At 36.4% G+C, this 17,678-nt stretch overlaps 3 protein-coding genes and 1 pseudogene across 24 annotated transcripts; 2 read left to right on the plus strand and 2 right to left on the minus strand.

The window, feature by feature from the left end:
* Nucleotides 1-13: 13 nt before the first annotated feature.
* On the minus strand, nt 14-7,955 carry LOC104734710 (protein unc-13 homolog). The gene is made up of 27 exons (XM_010454344.3): nt 7,516-7,955; nt 7,302-7,356; nt 7,030-7,205; nt 6,881-6,945; nt 6,246-6,579; nt 5,869-5,935; nt 5,604-5,754; nt 5,146-5,313; nt 4,947-5,057; nt 4,448-4,657; nt 4,107-4,208; nt 3,798-4,016; nt 3,582-3,656; nt 3,431-3,508; nt 3,125-3,307; nt 2,880-3,035; nt 2,662-2,754; nt 2,486-2,557; nt 2,164-2,281; nt 1,872-2,050; nt 1,703-1,787; nt 1,483-1,587; nt 1,298-1,404; nt 972-1,049; nt 778-873; nt 595-690; nt 14-430 (listed from the first exon to the last, which is right to left on the minus strand). The coding sequence occupies exons 2-27, from the start codon at nt 7,307-7,309 to the stop codon at nt 254-256; spliced, it is 3,309 nt and encodes a 1,102-aa protein (XP_010452646.2). The 5' UTR covers nt 7,310-7,356; nt 7,516-7,955; the 3' UTR covers nt 14-253.
* Nucleotides 7,956-8,882: 927 nt separating this feature from the next.
* Nucleotides 8,883-11,012, plus strand: LOC104734711 (protein LNK4). Of its 21 annotated transcripts, none has more exons than XM_087482140.1 (6): nt 8,883-9,279; nt 9,396-9,730; nt 9,856-10,024; nt 10,287-10,379; nt 10,468-10,577; nt 10,670-11,012. In XM_087482140.1, the coding sequence occupies exons 2-6, from the start codon at nt 9,417-9,419 to the stop codon at nt 10,794-10,796; spliced, it is 813 nt and encodes a 270-aa protein (XP_087338266.1). In that variant the 5' UTR covers nt 8,883-9,279; nt 9,396-9,416; the 3' UTR covers nt 10,797-11,012. The 21 variants fall into 21 exon arrangements, 12 of the variants coding, with proteins under 12 accessions (XP_087338266.1, XP_087338267.1, XP_019089930.1 ...); XM_087482141.1 differs by having other exon boundaries at nt 8,938-9,279; nt 9,393-9,730; XM_019234385.2 differs by having other exon boundaries at nt 9,081-9,279; nt 9,374-9,730.
* A 97-nt stretch (nt 11,013-11,109) lies between these two features.
* Nucleotides 11,110-12,427, plus strand: LOC104734712 (protein MIZU-KUSSEI 1 pseudogene; annotated as a pseudogene). Its single transcript, XR_015578471.1, has one exon. The product of XR_015578471.1 is annotated as a protein MIZU-KUSSEI 1 pseudogene (transcript).
* Nucleotides 12,428-13,127: 700 nt separating this feature from the next.
* LOC104734714 (cytosolic sulfotransferase 15) lies at nt 13,128-14,497 on the minus strand. Its single transcript, XM_010454346.3, has one exon. The coding sequence runs from the start codon at nt 14,376-14,378 to the stop codon at nt 13,299-13,301; it is 1,080 nt and encodes a 359-aa protein (XP_010452648.1). The 5' UTR covers nt 14,379-14,497; the 3' UTR covers nt 13,128-13,298.
* Nucleotides 14,498-17,678: the final 3,181 nt, after the last annotated feature.

The raw sequence follows: 17,678 nt of genomic DNA on the forward strand, positions 1-17,678 counted from the left end.
CACAACGTACTAGTTTTGAAATAAATCCCAGACCAGAGCAATATCTTGTCTTAGTAGTTTGATCCAAATTACAAACATTTGTATAAGAAAGCAAAGGTAAATCAAAAGAATGACACCTAAAGAAGCTCGGGTAATATTTTTCTCTACAAACTGTACTTGGTGAGAAGTAATTGTACATATGATTTTGTTACTAAAGTAAAACCGAAAGAAAGAAATCAAAAGACGGCAAATATGATACTATCAGCGGCATCGATTACGTGTGGGATTTTGGGATTTTGTACTGTTTTTTCAGAAACTGAGACGCCTCTGAATCGTTTCTGTGGCACAGCACTCGCACCAATGTTTGGGTGTCCGCTCCTAGTTTGCCTTTTCCTCCTTGCTGCATCTCTAGACTGCTTCTAGACCTCAAGTCATCGATAAGTTCCCGCGTCTGTTCATAGTTAGATGTGAGTATAAATTACCCCTCGGAATATAAACCCAACCAAAATTCTTGAAACCAAAAACCGAAACCAGACTTCATATAAACCTAACAGCAACAATAGTTTTATACCAAACAAATTAAAACCGAACCGAATAAACTGCAGGTTTACTAACCTCATATCCATGCAACTTTACAACAAGACGGACTCGGGCTACTTGGTTTTCAACCACTCCTCTTGGAAGTCCATCCCCGCCAGAAATAAAGAATTCCTAAGAACACCCACAGACATAAGAGCTTTAACGACACATGCATTTCGGGCTACAAAGATAACATGACCGTCAATAAGTAAAAGTTACCTTTAAGACCTCTACATCTTCTTCTAACAGCTTTGACTCGCTTGGATGGAATACACGTGCCGAGCCTCCATCTAATAGCACGCGAAGCAATCCATCCTGGTAGATTTAAAATATTTTCAATTAAAAGGCAAACACTTGAGACCTTGTCTAAAATAGTAAAATGTCAATAACCCGACTGAGGTTAAACTACAGACCAGTGATGCTTGAAGCAGGCTGGTGACTACACGATCCCTCAATGGCTCCATTATGACACTACATAGCTGTCCAAGTTCCTGGTCAAAGTAATTGAAAATTTAGCATTGTCGAGAAAAAAGCCTTTGCTAATATTCATTGGTGCCAAACCGCCATAGAAATCTAGATATAGTCAAGGAATTTAATACTTCATTGACTTCTAGGAACCTATTTTTTAGATATCCTCAATCATGTTACCAGCACCTAGTGTTTGGTGGTTCAGACCTCATGTAAACTGTAAATGTCTGGCTCAGTTATAACATGTCTTGTCTAAGGGGAGATTTCTTACCGTATCAAGGAGTTCGATTAGTCCTTCCAATCTTGATTGAGAAACACTTGGCTTGTATAAATTTTCAATAAACGGCTCCCTTAAATCGCAGAAGATAATCTTGGTTCCTGCAGTGTCACAGAATCATGATTAGTTTAACCCTTCGATAATGAAATTTTCAAGGATGTAAAGATATAGCATCTCACCAGTAAACTCGCAGAGACGATCCAGAGCTGCATTGATATCTTTTCTACTCCCCTCAAAAGATTCCTTCTGGTTAAAACTCTTGGATTTCTCAACCAAAGATTTTCCTGTAAGGTTAGCCAAAGTAGATATGTACCATTTTTATGACTAATACGAAATTTCTAGAAAATAAGATTTTGTAAAGGGAAAATGAACATTGAATAAGCACATAAAGGTCCATACTGATGACAATCTTTTCACGAGGTTTTTTCGCTATCCAGCGGTCCCACATGCTGTCTTCTAACTTGCTCAGTTGACTAACAGCATACTGTGAAAAGCATATGAAACATTTTAGATAGCAGAAAAAACTTGAAAATGATGCTTGAAATGAGGAAGCGAGTCTTGAAGTTACATGTAAAGTATTGAGCTGCACGCAAAGTACAGCGGTTGCAGGAACATCAATGTTAATCGACCTTCTCTCTTCAGGCAGTTTTGACTCAAATAGTTCCTTCTTAACAAAAACCTTGATTGCTGTTTCCTTCTTGTAACGAGTAAGAACAGGTACAGGTGGAATCAAATCTTCCTTGCTAGCTGAAACAGATACCAGAATATTTCAGTAGACCAAAAACATGGTCCAGCTTAAGCAAGATAAAGACTCATAAGAATATAAACTTCTAAACTTCAACCAGTCACATGGTACATACCTAGCTTCTCCATGACATGGTTAGTATAGACTTGAAATGCATTGTCAATGCCACGACATAGAGCACTTAGTTCAATGGATCTCATTGGAACTTTCAGCTCAAAAAATTGATTAACAGTCTGCATCAAAGATTATCCAAAACATTAAATTGGCCACTCTTAGAAGTGAAGGCATATTGCCAACGAGATCAACATATGTTTTCACAAGAAACAAAAATATCACAGCTACGTTCAATACAATTTTGACACATTCATGAACAGACACTGCTTAATTATGTCTAATTATCTTTCTTACGTACAATAATTGGAAGATACGACTCATACCTCTTCTACGATCCTAAAAACTTCAACAATTGAGCTCCCATGCCGCTGTTGAGGTGATATTGGGTCCCAACGCTATACAGAAAAGCTAAGATGCGTTATGGTTTGAAAAAAAAACTGGTATTAAAAGACATAAAGTCATTCTTCGCAACATCAGTGAAGGAAACACCAAATCTCACCTCTTGTTTATAAGCTCGCTCCACCCAACTTAAAATTCTTCCCAGCTGTGAATTGATCCATCTCAAAACCAACGTGCCAGAGAGAGATTCGACCTAGCAGATATAAATTACTGAGAAATATTAGAGCCAACACGACTGGTAGCTGAATTCGACTCTGTTTATAAGGTGGCTTAAGCCATGCGTTCTAGGTTTTAAAGTGAAACACATGTGCGTCTGACCTCATATGGAAGTAATTTTCTGAAGTAAGGTCCATTTGTATCCTCTCCACAGACAGAAGTCATTAACTCCAGTAAATATTGCTCAAGGCTATCAGCCACGGGAAAAACAGAGACAGCATCCTCAGTCAAGTGTTCAGCACCATCAAGAAAAGGTTTCTGAGATAAAATACAAAGTCAAGATGTCATTTATAACTGAGATGTAGTAACCAAATATTTATCAGATGGGAAACCAGCATAAAGCTTACCAGCTTATTCCCGTAAAGCTTGTGAACAAGGGAGGCAGAAAACGCAATTGCCTGTGGGTGCCTCTGAGATAAAATTGGCATAAAGATAGTAGCGTCCTTTTTCATAAGTTTCTTTGTCTCCTCGGCAAGCAATGCCAAAGGGTGATCATTATTTCTGTCTGATCTTTCAATGGTAAGTGACATCTGTATTGCAAGAATCAGCCTCATCATACACTCTCTAATATTATGCATCAAAACTATGCACATTGAAAACATGTTTGCTCAATTCTTCGAATGGGCATAAATGAGAACTGATATAATACTTACTCTTGTGAACGTATTCTTGATGGAAGATAAAATATAGGACTCAATTTGCTCTCGATCGGAAGAGTTAGAATGCATCGCCTGTAGAAAAAATTAACCATCAGTCTCAATTACAAGTCAGTCATGTTGCTCCAGTACTAAGCAGGTTACATACTCGATCAGATTCCTCCAACAAAAGCCTCCAAGTGATCATTGCAACTGTAACTGTATCCTCCATGACAAGTGAACCCTACAAAAGTTTACCAGACATATAAGCAAGCATATAGTTTACCAGACTTTAATAACAAAGAAGGCTGATCCTATAAACTAATTACTGTAATTGAATTGAAAGTAAAGTCTGTGTCTAAACGCATTTCTTTTGAGGTAAAACCTCGGCAAAATGCAGGTGGTAGTCGCCCAGCTGCTTATCTACCCAACTCCGTATAGGTGATAAGAAGGACTCCAGGAAGGATATCTCTGCATTTTCAACACTGCACTGCAAGGTTTTCAAGTGTATCCGCTCTTGAGGCCCACGTTGTTCTTTTAAAGGGATTTTTTTTAGCTGCTGAATGGCATGTCGCAGAAGTCCTCGTTCACTAGTGATTACATACTGCAGCCATACAACATTTTCATTAAGCTACCATAAAAATTCCAATATAAAGCATCAAAAATAAAAAGAAGAATACTGCTCCCTCGTTACCTGCCGAAACAACACCCATGCGTAGCATGTGTAATGAATGGTCTCTGTAATTCCAAGAACACGCCATGTTGACTTTAAAAGCTCCAGAATTTCTTCAACTTCCTAAAATAAAATGACCAAGGTTTTCAGATCAATATGATTTTAGTAACAATAAACTGAAAGGCAACTCGTCAACAATTTTTTGTTAGTAATGAATATCAATATGAGGAAACAAAGAAAAAGAAAAAAAAAGAGAAATCTAAGCAGCTCAAAGAGTGACAGCTGAGAAGAACATAAACCTTTCAGATCAACATGATTATAAAATGACCAAGAACAATAATATTTTGACAGAAATCACAAACCTCTGTGAGCTTCCCTTCATTTAACATGTCAAAGACACAGAGAAGCAATTTTTCATATAGTCTGACGTTCACATGATAGCCATCAGCCCAATGGCACACTTCACCCGTCAAATCACCACGAGCCGGTCTCTCAGCAAGTGAAATAGCAACTTCTCTAAGCGATTTCAAACATTCTGCTCTTTGCACTTCTCCGGCAGAGGATGGAAGAGACTATAAATAGAAAAGAAAGTAAGCGAAGTCAAAGAAAAATATTATGAAACCGCTAATGTAAAGCCAATTCAACTACCAGTTAAACGGATAAAAGCCAAAGAACTTATAATAGAGAAAACTGCCAGGAAATAAAAGACCCTATGCCAATTTCCCCACTAATAATAACTTATCTTAACCTTTGGATATTTTAATGCCACACCCTTAGAATAACTACAAAATACCCAATCCCATATTTGATGTCTACGCCAAGTAAAAAATCACATGAACATATATTTTTTTTCAAAAATACCTCTGATTCTTCAATCCTTAGAAGAAGACTCTTCAGGTCACTTGCCTTACGACCTGATTCTCCAAATCCAACAACTGGATTGTTAATGAGCCCCTCTGCTAACATGTTCAACTGAGATACAAAAAGTAAATAGATGACAGAAGCTACTAAATGAAAGAAGTAGTCAATATTACAACCGGATGTGAAAAGATGTCTTTACCTGCCCTTTCTGCCAACGTAAGTATGCTTTCTTGTCAGAGAACTCAGTACGAGACACGCAACATAGCAATTCTAAAGGCACCAAGAGGCTGTCCATTCTTTTCCCAGCTTTTCCCGCTAGGGCATTAAGCAATCCCTGTCTCGTTCTGATGTCCATGGCCTCAGAAATCTGTACGATCCCGAAATACCGATTGTCACGTACACAACAAACACATAAAGTGGGTGAACTCTAATTGCTCACTGGAAAGAGTTAACTGAGGAACCAAGCGAATAATGTCCAACGGCATACAAAAAAAAATCAATGACGCAGAGACATTTGGCATATTACATAAGATAAACTTTCCAGGAAAGTATAGAGTAATAAATATATAAAACTTATGCCCTGAGAAACAATTTACTGTATGCTAAACCAAAACAAATAAGAAAGTAAAAGTGTGAGAGAGAGATAGAGGGAGTAACCTCCATTTGGCCCCGCATTATTTCCAGAATAGCAACTAATCCTGATGAACTCTGAGACTGAGAGATACTCTCACTTTTGCGACCAAGCTTCTTGATCAGCCTAGACCTGCTTTTCTCCTTCTTTTTATCTTTTGATGGTACTATGAGACCTCTATCCGATCGCAAAATCCATGTAAAGAGAGGTAACATTATCAGTAAGACTCTAACTATCACACCTCAGGTGAACAAACAAATTAAAAAGTAAGCAAGTAAATATTCTGTATACCCTGAGGCTCCAGCGCAAGCCAACAGGATTTCAAATGCAGTTTCGCGGAGATCATCATCGGTAATACCTGAAACAAAAATGCATTACAATTTTCTTGATGGATTAATGAGTTCTCAATTTTGCATGTGTACTACTACTAGTTATGGTCTAGTCGTATATAGGTGACAGGTGTGGCTACTGATCAGTATAAGTAATGATAATTTTACAAGTATTCCTTAGTTTCTCAAATTATAGTGCCCCATCCATAAATGATGAAATACTAAAGCCTAGAAATTTGCATACAATTTGAATAATATTATGAGGCTATGGATTAACAGTAACAATGGTATTAATCATCAAAATTACTTCTTCGAGATATGCATTTTCGAATCTATTACCAGTAGCAAAGGAGGGCAGTTTTGGCACAAGATCAGCCGCATCATTTACAGTCCGCCTTGAAATCCTGAAATTACCAACTTCCTCAGGGTCGTCATCGTCCTCAAAATCTTCAATGTCATCAACAGTCAGCTCTTGAGCTTGTGGTGGTGAATCAAAAGATTCTGATCGCATATGTGATGGCACAGTCGGTGACTCACACCACTCCGGATTTGTAACCATGGGAGAGGCAGAGGAAGTTACAATAGGAATAGGCGGTGGAGCCCTTTTTGGAGGTGAGCCAGAAGATTCAGGATTTGTAGCCAAAAAGAACTCATCAGCAGTACCCACGCTGTTCTGAAAATATGCAAAAAGACCCAAGCAATGAGCAAAATCACTAATACAAGCAGAGTGAGAAGTAGAAGGCGACTTTAGTAGCATCTCAGTGACAGACATATATAACGAAAGTAAAAACACACAATATATGTGATTAGATCAGTCGTCCAATCGGATTATCCACAAATGCATTTGTCTTAACTTAATTTCAAAATGTTGCACGGTTGTCTCAGTAATGGTTAACAAAAATCTAGTAGTTGAAAGATGAAGAAAGACCCCACCAACAAAAGTAAAGAGAGAGAGACAAGTGAGAGAATCATACCATATAAGGCAATCCACTGTGATCATGAAAGTCCCGAATAGCTTCAGAAAGTTCGAGCATTCCACCTATATTTAAAAACAATATACATTATTATTGAACTCACGATCATAGAAAACAGCAGAAGAAAGATGTAACCATGATATTATTACCTTTCTTAGCACAGTTAATGACATAATCAACACTAACTTGATCCAAATCAACATCGTCAAGAGTGACAGCACCAGGAGGCATAATAACTTTCTTGATTAAACTACCAGCCAACATAAAATCCAATAGTTTCCGCCTATCCCGGCGATATCTCTGAAGTATCTCAACAGCATTTTCTCTAATACACACAGAAGAAACAATTTAATCAAAAAGCAGAGGCAAAATAAAAACGAAGATTGTGCAGTAGCTAAATCAAATCAAATAGAAAACATACTCTTCCATCTCTCGATCCAGTAGTCCACACGGGATTCTCAGATTCCAAAATTAACCTGTGAAATTGAAAGCCGCAGAGCAAATGGAATTAAAAAAAAAAAAAAAAAAAAAAAAAAAAAAAAAAAAAAAAAAAACTTCAATGAACCAAGTACGAGGAGGACTAGGGAGACTTCAACATTGAATGCAAAATCTAGTTCGTTTAAAACTGAACTTACCAATCATTTCCTCGCGAACATCGGCTAACGAGATTGAGCCTGGTGAGATGACGGATTCACGGAGAAGGAATTGAGTATGATCTCGAAATGTTAAGAGTAATGAACTGAATTGGAGAAGTTCGAGGAGAGGTTTGTGAGCTGAACTCGAGAACGCGCCGGGGACGAAAGATCTAATCTGTAATATTGGAGAAAATAAAAAAGATATAAACTGTATGTTGCTGATTTGTCTCTCAACTCTTTTAATTATTTCAATAATTTTCTTTCTTTGAGTTCTTCTTTTTTTTTCGTGAGATTCCGAATTAGTCAATTTTGAAGTCTCATTGATTGTAAAAAATAGGTATAATTTTTCACTACTGTATTTTAAGTAAATGAAGATACAGTATTTAGCTTTTAAGTATTCTTATTTTCTAAAAATAAAAGATTTATTGGATTTAATCTTTCTACTAATTTGAAAATTTATAGATATATATATATATTTTTTTTTTGGTAAAGGACCGGGAGTTAACTTCCCAGCCAATATTATTGAAATTTAAAAGAAAACTACATGCGTATAGCTCTAGGATACACAGATTTATAGATATTGTATCTGCGTATTAGTGATTATTGATTTTATCTATAGATTTAATTATTGGTTTTAACTTTTAACACATGTTAAAATTGTATGAACAAGGAGTTTTATTAAAGTTGCACCCAAAATAAAATAAAAAGGAGTTTTATTAAAGAAAAATAAAACAAGGAGGATTTTATTAGTAAAAAGGCTCCATCAATATTTTCAAAATTTGGACCGAAGTGGATTTTGGTCAAGCCCATATGTATTGTCAAGCCCACTGGGCTATATTTATTCTCCGAAAGGGAAGGAGCATAGATCGAACCGTAATGTCAGGAGTAGCCAACAACAATATGGACTAATGGAGTGTCGGCAACTTGCCCCAACGAGCTCTACGGCAACTGAATTTTGAATTTTCCAATGCCCTGACTGCTTCAATTTGATACTAAAAAGTTTATATTTGGAAAAACAAAATTTTACTAACGATACATTGATGAGAGAAGACAAAGGTGGTGTGACTTAAGAGAGTGTGAGGAAAAAAAAACATTATCCACTGAATGTGAATGTACAGTAGTAGTATAGCTAGCTCTTCTTCAATCTTCATACCCCCATAAACCAATGGTCCCACTCCACCGCTTAACAGTCTGTCACGTGTCTTCACCTCCCTATTACCTACAGGCCACGTGTAACGACCAAATCGAGTGAACATGGTTACATGGGACGTGTCACCTAACCTTGTAATGCTAACCACTGGCTGAATCTGAAAGGGTATATCCGTAAACATATACCTTCTTCTTCTTCGTTTTTTTTTTTTTTTTTTGTCGTCTATCCGTAAACAGAAACTACAAAAATAAGGCAAAAAAAACGTTCAAGTTGGCCAGTGATGTTAATATTTTTTTAGTTCAAGTGCCGACCTCGCACAGGAAAAAAAGATTTATGTAATAACACGTGGACCAATGAAAGAGTTGCTTTAGATGGAGGAGTAATCTAAGCCACAAATCTCCTTTGTGAATTCTGGGCCACTAGTTAAAGTTCAAACTCACGCGCTCTCCACTTCCTTGCAACTTGCTTCTTGTCTTGTCTTCTCTCTTCTTTCTCTCTTCTTTCTCTCTTCTCTTCTCTCCTATTGCAGCACTCACAAAATCTATTAACACAAGATAGAAGAAGATAAACTCATATAAATCTTTTGGATTTTGGATTTGGATCTGATCATAAAGGTGAGTTCTTTATTAATTATTATTCTTATTATATTCTTATAATTCATCAAATGGTTTCTTTAATTTTTTTCTCCTGGTGGTTTCTGAATTATAGTGTTGGTGACCTTCTGTAGCAGGTGGGGAAGTACATCATTTTCATGGATCGTTATTCGAGGAGGAACTTAGAGGATCTTGTTGTGCCTAACTATCAAGAGACATCAGATTCATACCCTTCTCCTGATATGTGGGGTACTACTACTGGATGGAACATGAACTCCTCTGCAGCTGTTGCTGAGAAATGCTTTGATTACGATGTCATTAACAATGGTTTCAGTGGAGGATTGTACAGTCAGATGGAGATGGGCGCGAGTGACCAAGTTGAAGAAGAAACAAAGAGGTTAAAGGCTAGTGGTTGTTTTGACCGTTCCCTTCATGATTTCGATGAAATCCAACAGATGGATGACATGTTCTTGTATGATATTAGCCCTTAAACTCATTCTCTCTCTCTCTCTCTTATCAGATAAAAATGTTTTATATGATTCAAATGTTTATATTTTTTTGTGTCTGTTTTGTTTTGGTTTCCGGTTTTGACTGAAGAAGTTCCATTTTGGAGGATGTTCCTGGGAATGAGAATTTTCATTCTTTCAAGGAGTCTGATAATAGCAACACCACGACTTCCTCCTCTGCGTATCTTGAAAATACCGATGGCAGAGAAGTCCCTATGTTCCATTACAACTGGGAAACTTGTCAAGACATGCCACTTATGGTATAAATTAGTTGACTTTTTTTTCTTATTTTATATTAGCAATGTTAAAATAGTATAAATATTCAAGTACTTCTCTGAGAGATGGATCTTGTGGAATTCAGCAGACTCTAGGGATCAGTTATGGTTTGGATTTTGGTCTGAGATCTCCCGGGTTTACATGTTTTGATGTTTTTTTTTTACTTGTGACTATTACTGTTCCAGGGGGTTATAAACTTGTGATAATATTAGAGATGTTAATATTGGTACATTATTTTGGTTCAAGGAGGAAGCTCCAATGAATCTGTGTGAAGATAACATGGAGGAGGCATCTGCTGAAGAAGTGGTGTTGCAGGATCTACAAAGGGCTACAGAAAAGGTTAGTGTGATGTTGATGTTCTGGATCTTGCCTACGACTTTTACTAGATCAGTCTTGTAACAGACTTACAATGTTTAATTATATACAGTTGACTGATGATACCCGCAAGTGCTTCCGTGATACCTTTTACCGGCTTGCAAAGAACTCACAACAGAAGTCAGACTCCAACTTGGAGGAGTTCCTTGAGGATAGAACCAGGTATATAGAGAGCTTTCTTCATTAATCAATACTTAAAGAAATGGACTCACCTTCATGAATAAAAAAAACTCATCACCATCTTTGTTTTGCAGTAGCAACACTGCTGAACTGGAAACAAACTCAATGGACAGAGCCATTGCCAACCTCACATTCAACAAGATGGAATCCAACATGAGAAATATGCCTCCACCAAAGAGACTTTCTTCTATTCAAGGATAAAGAGAGAGGAGTTTCGAAACAAAAACCTCATCATATAATCTTGGGAAATAACTTATGTGTATATAATATATATGTGTGTTTTGCTTGTCTTCCCAAGCTTCAGTTTTGATCTGTTTCAAACACACACTCTACTCTGCTTCTGGATTCCAAATTTCTTGATGCACTATGTATTATTTACTGAGTGAACCCTCTGGCCCCTGAAAGTACATTACCCCATGTAGAATCTGTTGTCAAAATTTGATTAAAAAAAAAAAAAAAAAAGATTCTTTAAACATATGTAAGTGGTAAACAACCTTGGAAACAGCAAAGCAGAGGAACAAGTCTTATACCAGCAGGCAGCAGCAAAAACATAAACAAAACACAAGTCAATTCTAATATCACCCGACCATCAACTAAGAACCGGCGAACTGAAAAATATAATTATCTAACAAAAAAAAGTCTCTGACTCACGTTTGCATAATAATTTATATATTACAAACTCAAACGTGCGTTCCATTAGTTTCTAAAGATTGTATAAAAATTTGGTCTATACTCTTAAATAGGCCTACTCTTAAACATACAAAAACATTCTCAATTTTGATAACTTGTAATGGCGACACCACCGTTAACGCCAAGAATGCTGACTCCGACGACAATGTCACCTCTCGGTAGTCCAAAGTCGAAGAAATCAACGGCTCAGGTACGTCCTGAGATCACGCTAGAGCAACCCTCTGGGAAAAACAAAACAACAGGTTCCAAATCGACGAAACTCTTCCGTCGAGTCCGGTCTGTGTTTCGTTCACTCCCGATCATGTCACCGATGTGTAAATTCCCAGTAGGAGGAGGAAGGCTACACGAGAACCACGTCCACGGAGGGACACGTGTCACGGGGACGTTGTTTGGTTACCGCAAAACGCGTGTGAACTTAGCGGTTCAAGAGAACCCGCGTTCAATGCCGATTCTGTTGCTGGAGTTAGCGATACCTACGGGGAAGCTGCTCCAAGATCTTGGAGTCGGTTTGGTGAGAATCGCGTTGGAGTGTGAGAAGAAACCGAGTGAGAAAACCAAAATCATTGACGAACCGATTTGGGCTTTGTATTGTAACGGTAAAAAATCCGGTTATGGTGTGAAGAGACAACCAACGGAAGAGGATCTTGTCGTGATGCAGATGCTTCATGCTGTGTCTATGGGAGCTGGTGTGTTACCTGTGAGCAGTGGCGCTACGGAGCAAAGCGGCGGAGGAGGAGGAGGGCAGCAAGAAGGAGATTTAACGTACATGAGAGCACATTTCGAGAGAGTGATCGGTTCAAGAGACTCGGAGACGTATTACATGATGAATCCTGATGGGAACAGTGGACCTGAGTTAAGTATTTTTTTCGTTCGGGTTTAACTAAAACGACGTCATTTACTAGGGGAAACATGTAAACCACTCAACTTTAATTTTTTTCTTTTTAATACTATATGTCTCTCTTTTTTTGTTGATTTTGTCTATTTTGGTATTCTTTTTTTCTTTTCTTATTTGGTAAATCACTCGGAATGATTTGTTGGTGATGTACGTATATACATGAATATATATACTACATCTTCTGTGGCTGTAAACATTGTGGAAAATGCAAATCGATCTGTGTAGATGATAAATGTAAGTTTGGGTAGCATTGTAAGTTATTTAGATCTACTTTCGATTTGTTTTATGAAATATAAAGATTTGGACAACTAAAACATAGATTATTGAAGAAAATTAGATATTAATAAATTTATCATGTCTTTTTAATGGTTCGAAAAGAATGGTCTAATACTATGTGTTTTAAATTTCTAGAATGATATTTATTGCTTATGTGATGAATTGTTTTTTTTTTTTAAATGGATTTCTGATGGTATATTTGAAATATAGAATAGACGAAAATACATGAGTCATTGTATTACTAATTCACTATTAACTGGTTTTAGAATTGAAACTGATCACCAAATTTAACGTTCCAAAAAAAGTCCGAAGATAAAACAAAATTGTAACAAAATTTCAAGCATCGACATGTGGGTAAATCAAAAGTTTGATTCGTTATTCCTACTTTCTTTTGTCTTTTGTTTACCTAGTTTAAAACACGTGTTTCGTGATTCCATAATATGCTATATATAGGGTTTATTTTTTACATGTCGTTTTCAAAAAAGAAAAGAAAAAAGAGAGTATAATCGGTAAAAACGTGTTAGATCCATAATCCCTTGTCTTTTACTAAATATAAAAAAATATATATCTATGAAATACAGACACACATTTATATTTATATATTTATATTTGTCAATACATTCAGTTAACACCCATGAAAAATAATAATCTAGTACAAATAAAAACATAAATGGCAAACACAAACGATATTTATTAAAATAAAACTCGCAAACAAAAAAAAAACGACAAACTATATTGTGGACGTTAATTGCTTCATTCTGTAACAAACAATACAACTACTGGCTTAACTTATAGGCCCCTCAGAATCAACAAGACTATAGATGTGGCACGTGGCCTTCGATTTAGCTCAACCTGAATGTGAGACCAGATCCACCTAACTTGTCATCCACCAAGGCTGACAATCTTTCCACTTGTGAAGGCGACAAATAGTTAACCCAATCACTCACTTCTCCTTTCCTAAACAAGAATCGGTTCTCAAAGTTCTTGATCGATTTCTTTGACTTGTTCACTTCCAACTTCTTCAGATTCTCGAAGCTACACAGGTCAGCGATAGCCTTCACAACTCCCTTTTGTTCCTCTTCTTTGGTGAAAGGAAGTCCCAAGAAACTTGCAAGCTTCTTCAAGTTAGTCTCGATGTCTTCTTTGAGATCCTCGTACTTTAGAAAGAACACTTTCTCTGGTCTCTTTAAGCTCTCTCTATAGTACCCCAACATGTGTTCCCAGAAGGGGCCAAAACCGATCACTCCTCGGCAGTACAGATCAAACCCTTCATCTAACAAGACTCGGCTCACTGTCTCGGATTTGATGTTGTTGATAAAATGCCACGAGGAGATGAATGTGTCAAACGGGTTCCGGCACAAGTACACGACCTTCACACCAGGTTCCTCGATTGAATCCTTGAGGGAACCGAAAGGGACGTGTGTTGCGAATGTTCTGGGTCTAGCCAGACCCGAAAGATCGGGAACAGCTCCGTTAGCGTAAAGCTTGTACTCGAAGAAAGGTACGAGGTCATGAGGGTTGGATGTGAGAAGAGGGTGGTTGGTGGTTGAGGAAACCGGATCAAACCGGTGACGGTTAAGGATGGTAAAAGTTAAAGCTTTTAACCAGGTAGTACCGGATTTAGGTATGGTAGCGAGAACGACGTCGTTAGGAAGGGACCGGAAATGTTTTTGGAAGGACATGATAGCTTGAATCTCCTTGGCTTGGCACCAAAACCCTTGGAACAGGTAAAGGTAACGAGTTCTCCATCCCCTCTCCTTTGGAAGAGAGTCCAACATCTCTTGGAACTCGTAGGTTAGCCCTTCATCATCTCCTCCGTGTTTCGGGTCGCGGCTTTGGCCTTCCTTGAGGAGCTCGAGCTTGTGGCACATGGAGAAGCTTGGGATCGCCATTGGAATGGTCTTCACGCTTGAAGACGCCATTGTTTCTTTCTCCTTGTGATGAATATATATAAAATATGTATCTCTTAATAAATGGAAGCTTTGTGTGTTTTGGTGTAAGATTTCGTGAGGAAGTTGGCTGTTTATATAATAACGCAAAATGCATGAGAGAGAGAGAGAGAGAGAGAGAGAGAGAAGAAGAGAAGAGAAGAGAGGAGCAGCAGCCTTCATCAGTTGTTATTATCACGCACGTGGGGAAAATAAACGGCGTGTGCGAATATATTATTTGCCCCACTCCATATTTACTACTCTCACTCGAAATCTTTTTAGTATTTTTTTTTTTCTTTGTCTTTGTTAAGAAGTAAACTCGTGTTATTGAATCAACAAATAGTAAATTATTCTAAAAAATGATGCAAATTATTTGTACATTTAAAAATAATGTAAAATAACTGTTTTTTTTTTTTGTAGTGTTGTCTATACTAATTCTCTTTTGGAGCAAGTGTAAGGTTTGTTTGCTGCTTTTTGTTCCTGGTCCATTAATTGTCGGCAGAACTCAACTTTCCGATATTTTTTTTGTTAAAACTTAAAAGGAAAAGTCACATTTCTTTTCAAGGAAAATGCTCATATACGTGAGTCGTTGTTTCTTACTTTCTTCTACATATAATAGTAACCTTTCAGAGTTTACAAGCGCGGTATATTTTACTCGTTGACAAAAAAATAGTAATTGTACGTTACCAGAAATTACCCGAATGTTTTGTGATCTATCAAAAATAGTTTTAAAAGGAGTTTTAAAAGGTTTAAAAGTTTCAACTATATTGAGATAAAAAAAAATTACCCGAATTCCTATTTCATTAAAATTCCTATTTGTTAAAACGTCAAATCACTACAAGAAAACACATTGATTTCAGATGGATTTTTTGACAGAAAAAATCCGTAGGAAATTTCTCACAGTTTTCCAACAGGTTTCCGACATATTTCTGAGAAAATTCTGAGAAAAACACGTCTCTCAGAAAACCCTCGAAAATTTATTAATCCATCTGTAATATCTTGGAAATTTCTGACGAAAACCCGGTCGTCGGAATATCCTCAGAAATTTTTCAAAACTTCCGACAGCTTTTCGGGGGACAGAAGACCATTGGTTTATTCTAAGAAATATCCAACGGATTACTGAGAAATTTGCCAATATGATTCATTCATCCTTGTTTCACAAACAGATCAAGTATACTACATTAGATATTCATGGGCAACTGAAGCAAACGAACATTGGATCAGTGTGGTTAATAAATCCTAGAGGAAGTATTGTTGGGATTTTCGATGATAGTGAACATGAACCTATGCAACAAAACTCATTGGGTACCATAGGAGCGGTTGACCACTCTTTAGAAATTTATCTTGTCGTTAATTTCACCAATTTTGTAGATAAAAAGGTTTACGATAATTCTGAGGAAGAGAGTGGAAAACCTTATTTGAGAATGCTTCTGATTCGAACAATTATGAATATTCATCGGATGAAGAAGACAAGAAATAAATTGTATTAATTTTGTATTTTATTCTATTTTCATAATTATATGTATGTATTTATAAAACACATGGAAATAAATTTTAACTCTTGAATTTTTCATATAATAATTTCATAAATTTAAATTAGCAATTATATATATATATATATTTTAGTATTTATTTGTATATTTATATATTAAATACGTTAATATATATATCAGTCACAATATTACAGACGGATAACCAAGGAAACTAATATTGCCTCGCAAATCCGTTGGAAAATTCCTCGGAAATTCTTAAGAAAATTCAGAGGGCTGTCCGAGGGAAGATGAATGTGGTCAGATTAAGAAAAAAAACTCGTTTTCTAAGAAAACCCTCGGAAATTTCCGACAAATTACTAAGGCTTAAACCGCGTCTTCTGAAATCTGTCAGAAAATTTCTTCGCGTCCTCTGAAATTCGTCTGAAATTTACGACTACTTCCTAGGGATTTTTATTTATTTGAAGAATATAGTAGTTTTGATACATCTAATGTGTTGTCTAATATTATAATAAATTAGATTATAAAGCATTGTACTACAAAAAATTGCAACACTTGAAAGATTACTACATTATCTAAACTTAAGTGTTTATAAGATGATATTAGAGATATAGTTGTTGAAACTTAGTGTAAAGTTATTTGATTTATAAAAACTATGTGATTTTTTATCTATTATGATCCTAAATGTAATTTTGTTGACAATATGTCTTAGTCTAGTTTTAAACAACTCTTAAGATCAATCAATTTTTCTAAAATTGTTATATATAATAAAATCCGTCTGAAATTTCTCAGAAATTTTCGACGGATTACCAAGGGGTTTTGATATTTCCGACAGAATTCCAAGGGATGTGGACTGTTCTGAGGAATTTCCAAAGTTTGTGTTTTTTCGGTTAAATAAATGGTTGGCTGGCCAATAAATATACATGCAATGATTATGCGACGGATTTTCGAGGGGACCAAAAATTTTCAGACGGATTTCAGAGGGATGGTGAATTTCTGACAGGTTTGCGAAGCAAAAAATAATACCCGCCTATTATTTCATTCATGCGGCAAAACCCTAATTGTTTCCTAGGGATTTCCGACGGTTATGTCCCTCTGAAAGTTTTATATTTATACATGGCCTCACAATTTTTTCCCAGCCGCAACTCCACTGCTAAAACCGTTTGTTGCCCCTCCGTCGGTGTTCTTCTCCTCCCCGCCGATTGTTGCCTTGCCGCCGGTCTTTCCTTCCCTCCGCTAGTCCCTCCGCTGGTGGCCATTTTTTCCCTCCGCTGGTGATCTTTTCCTTCCCTCCGTTGGTGGCCTTCTCCTCTCCTCCACCGTCGGTCATCTGCTTCCTTTTCACCGCTGGTCATCTGCTTTTCTCTGCCAGTGGCCTCCTTCAACCAGTCACCATCTACAAACATCTGAAATTATGTAAATTTCATATTTTATTATGATTTTTATTTGTGATTCTTAGTTTTGTTTGTTAATATTTTGTTAGAATTAGGTTTTTGAATACATTTAATTAGATCTTGATTGGATTTATTATTGAATTAAGGTTTTGATATGGATTTAGATTTTAATTTTAGAAAGAATTTATTTGTGTAGAAATAATTTAGAAATAAATTATTTTAGAATTAGGTTTTTAAAAACATTTTATTTATTTGTTGATTACTAATTTAGAAGATTTTGATATTAGTTTAAAGATTTTCATTGGATTTAGTTTTGAAGTTGTTATATTTTGGGATTTAGAATAGTTTTGTAAATAAAAAAATAAATTTTATTTGATTACTAATTTATTTAAATTGTGTAGGTTTTTCTT

The sequence above is a fragment of the Camelina sativa genome, chromosome 13, assembly GCF_030686135.1.
Source record: "Camelina sativa cultivar CO46 ecotype springtype chromosome 13, ASM3068613v1".
In the NCBI taxonomy this organism is placed as follows: domain Eukaryota; kingdom Viridiplantae; phylum Streptophyta; class Magnoliopsida; order Brassicales; family Brassicaceae; genus Camelina; species Camelina sativa.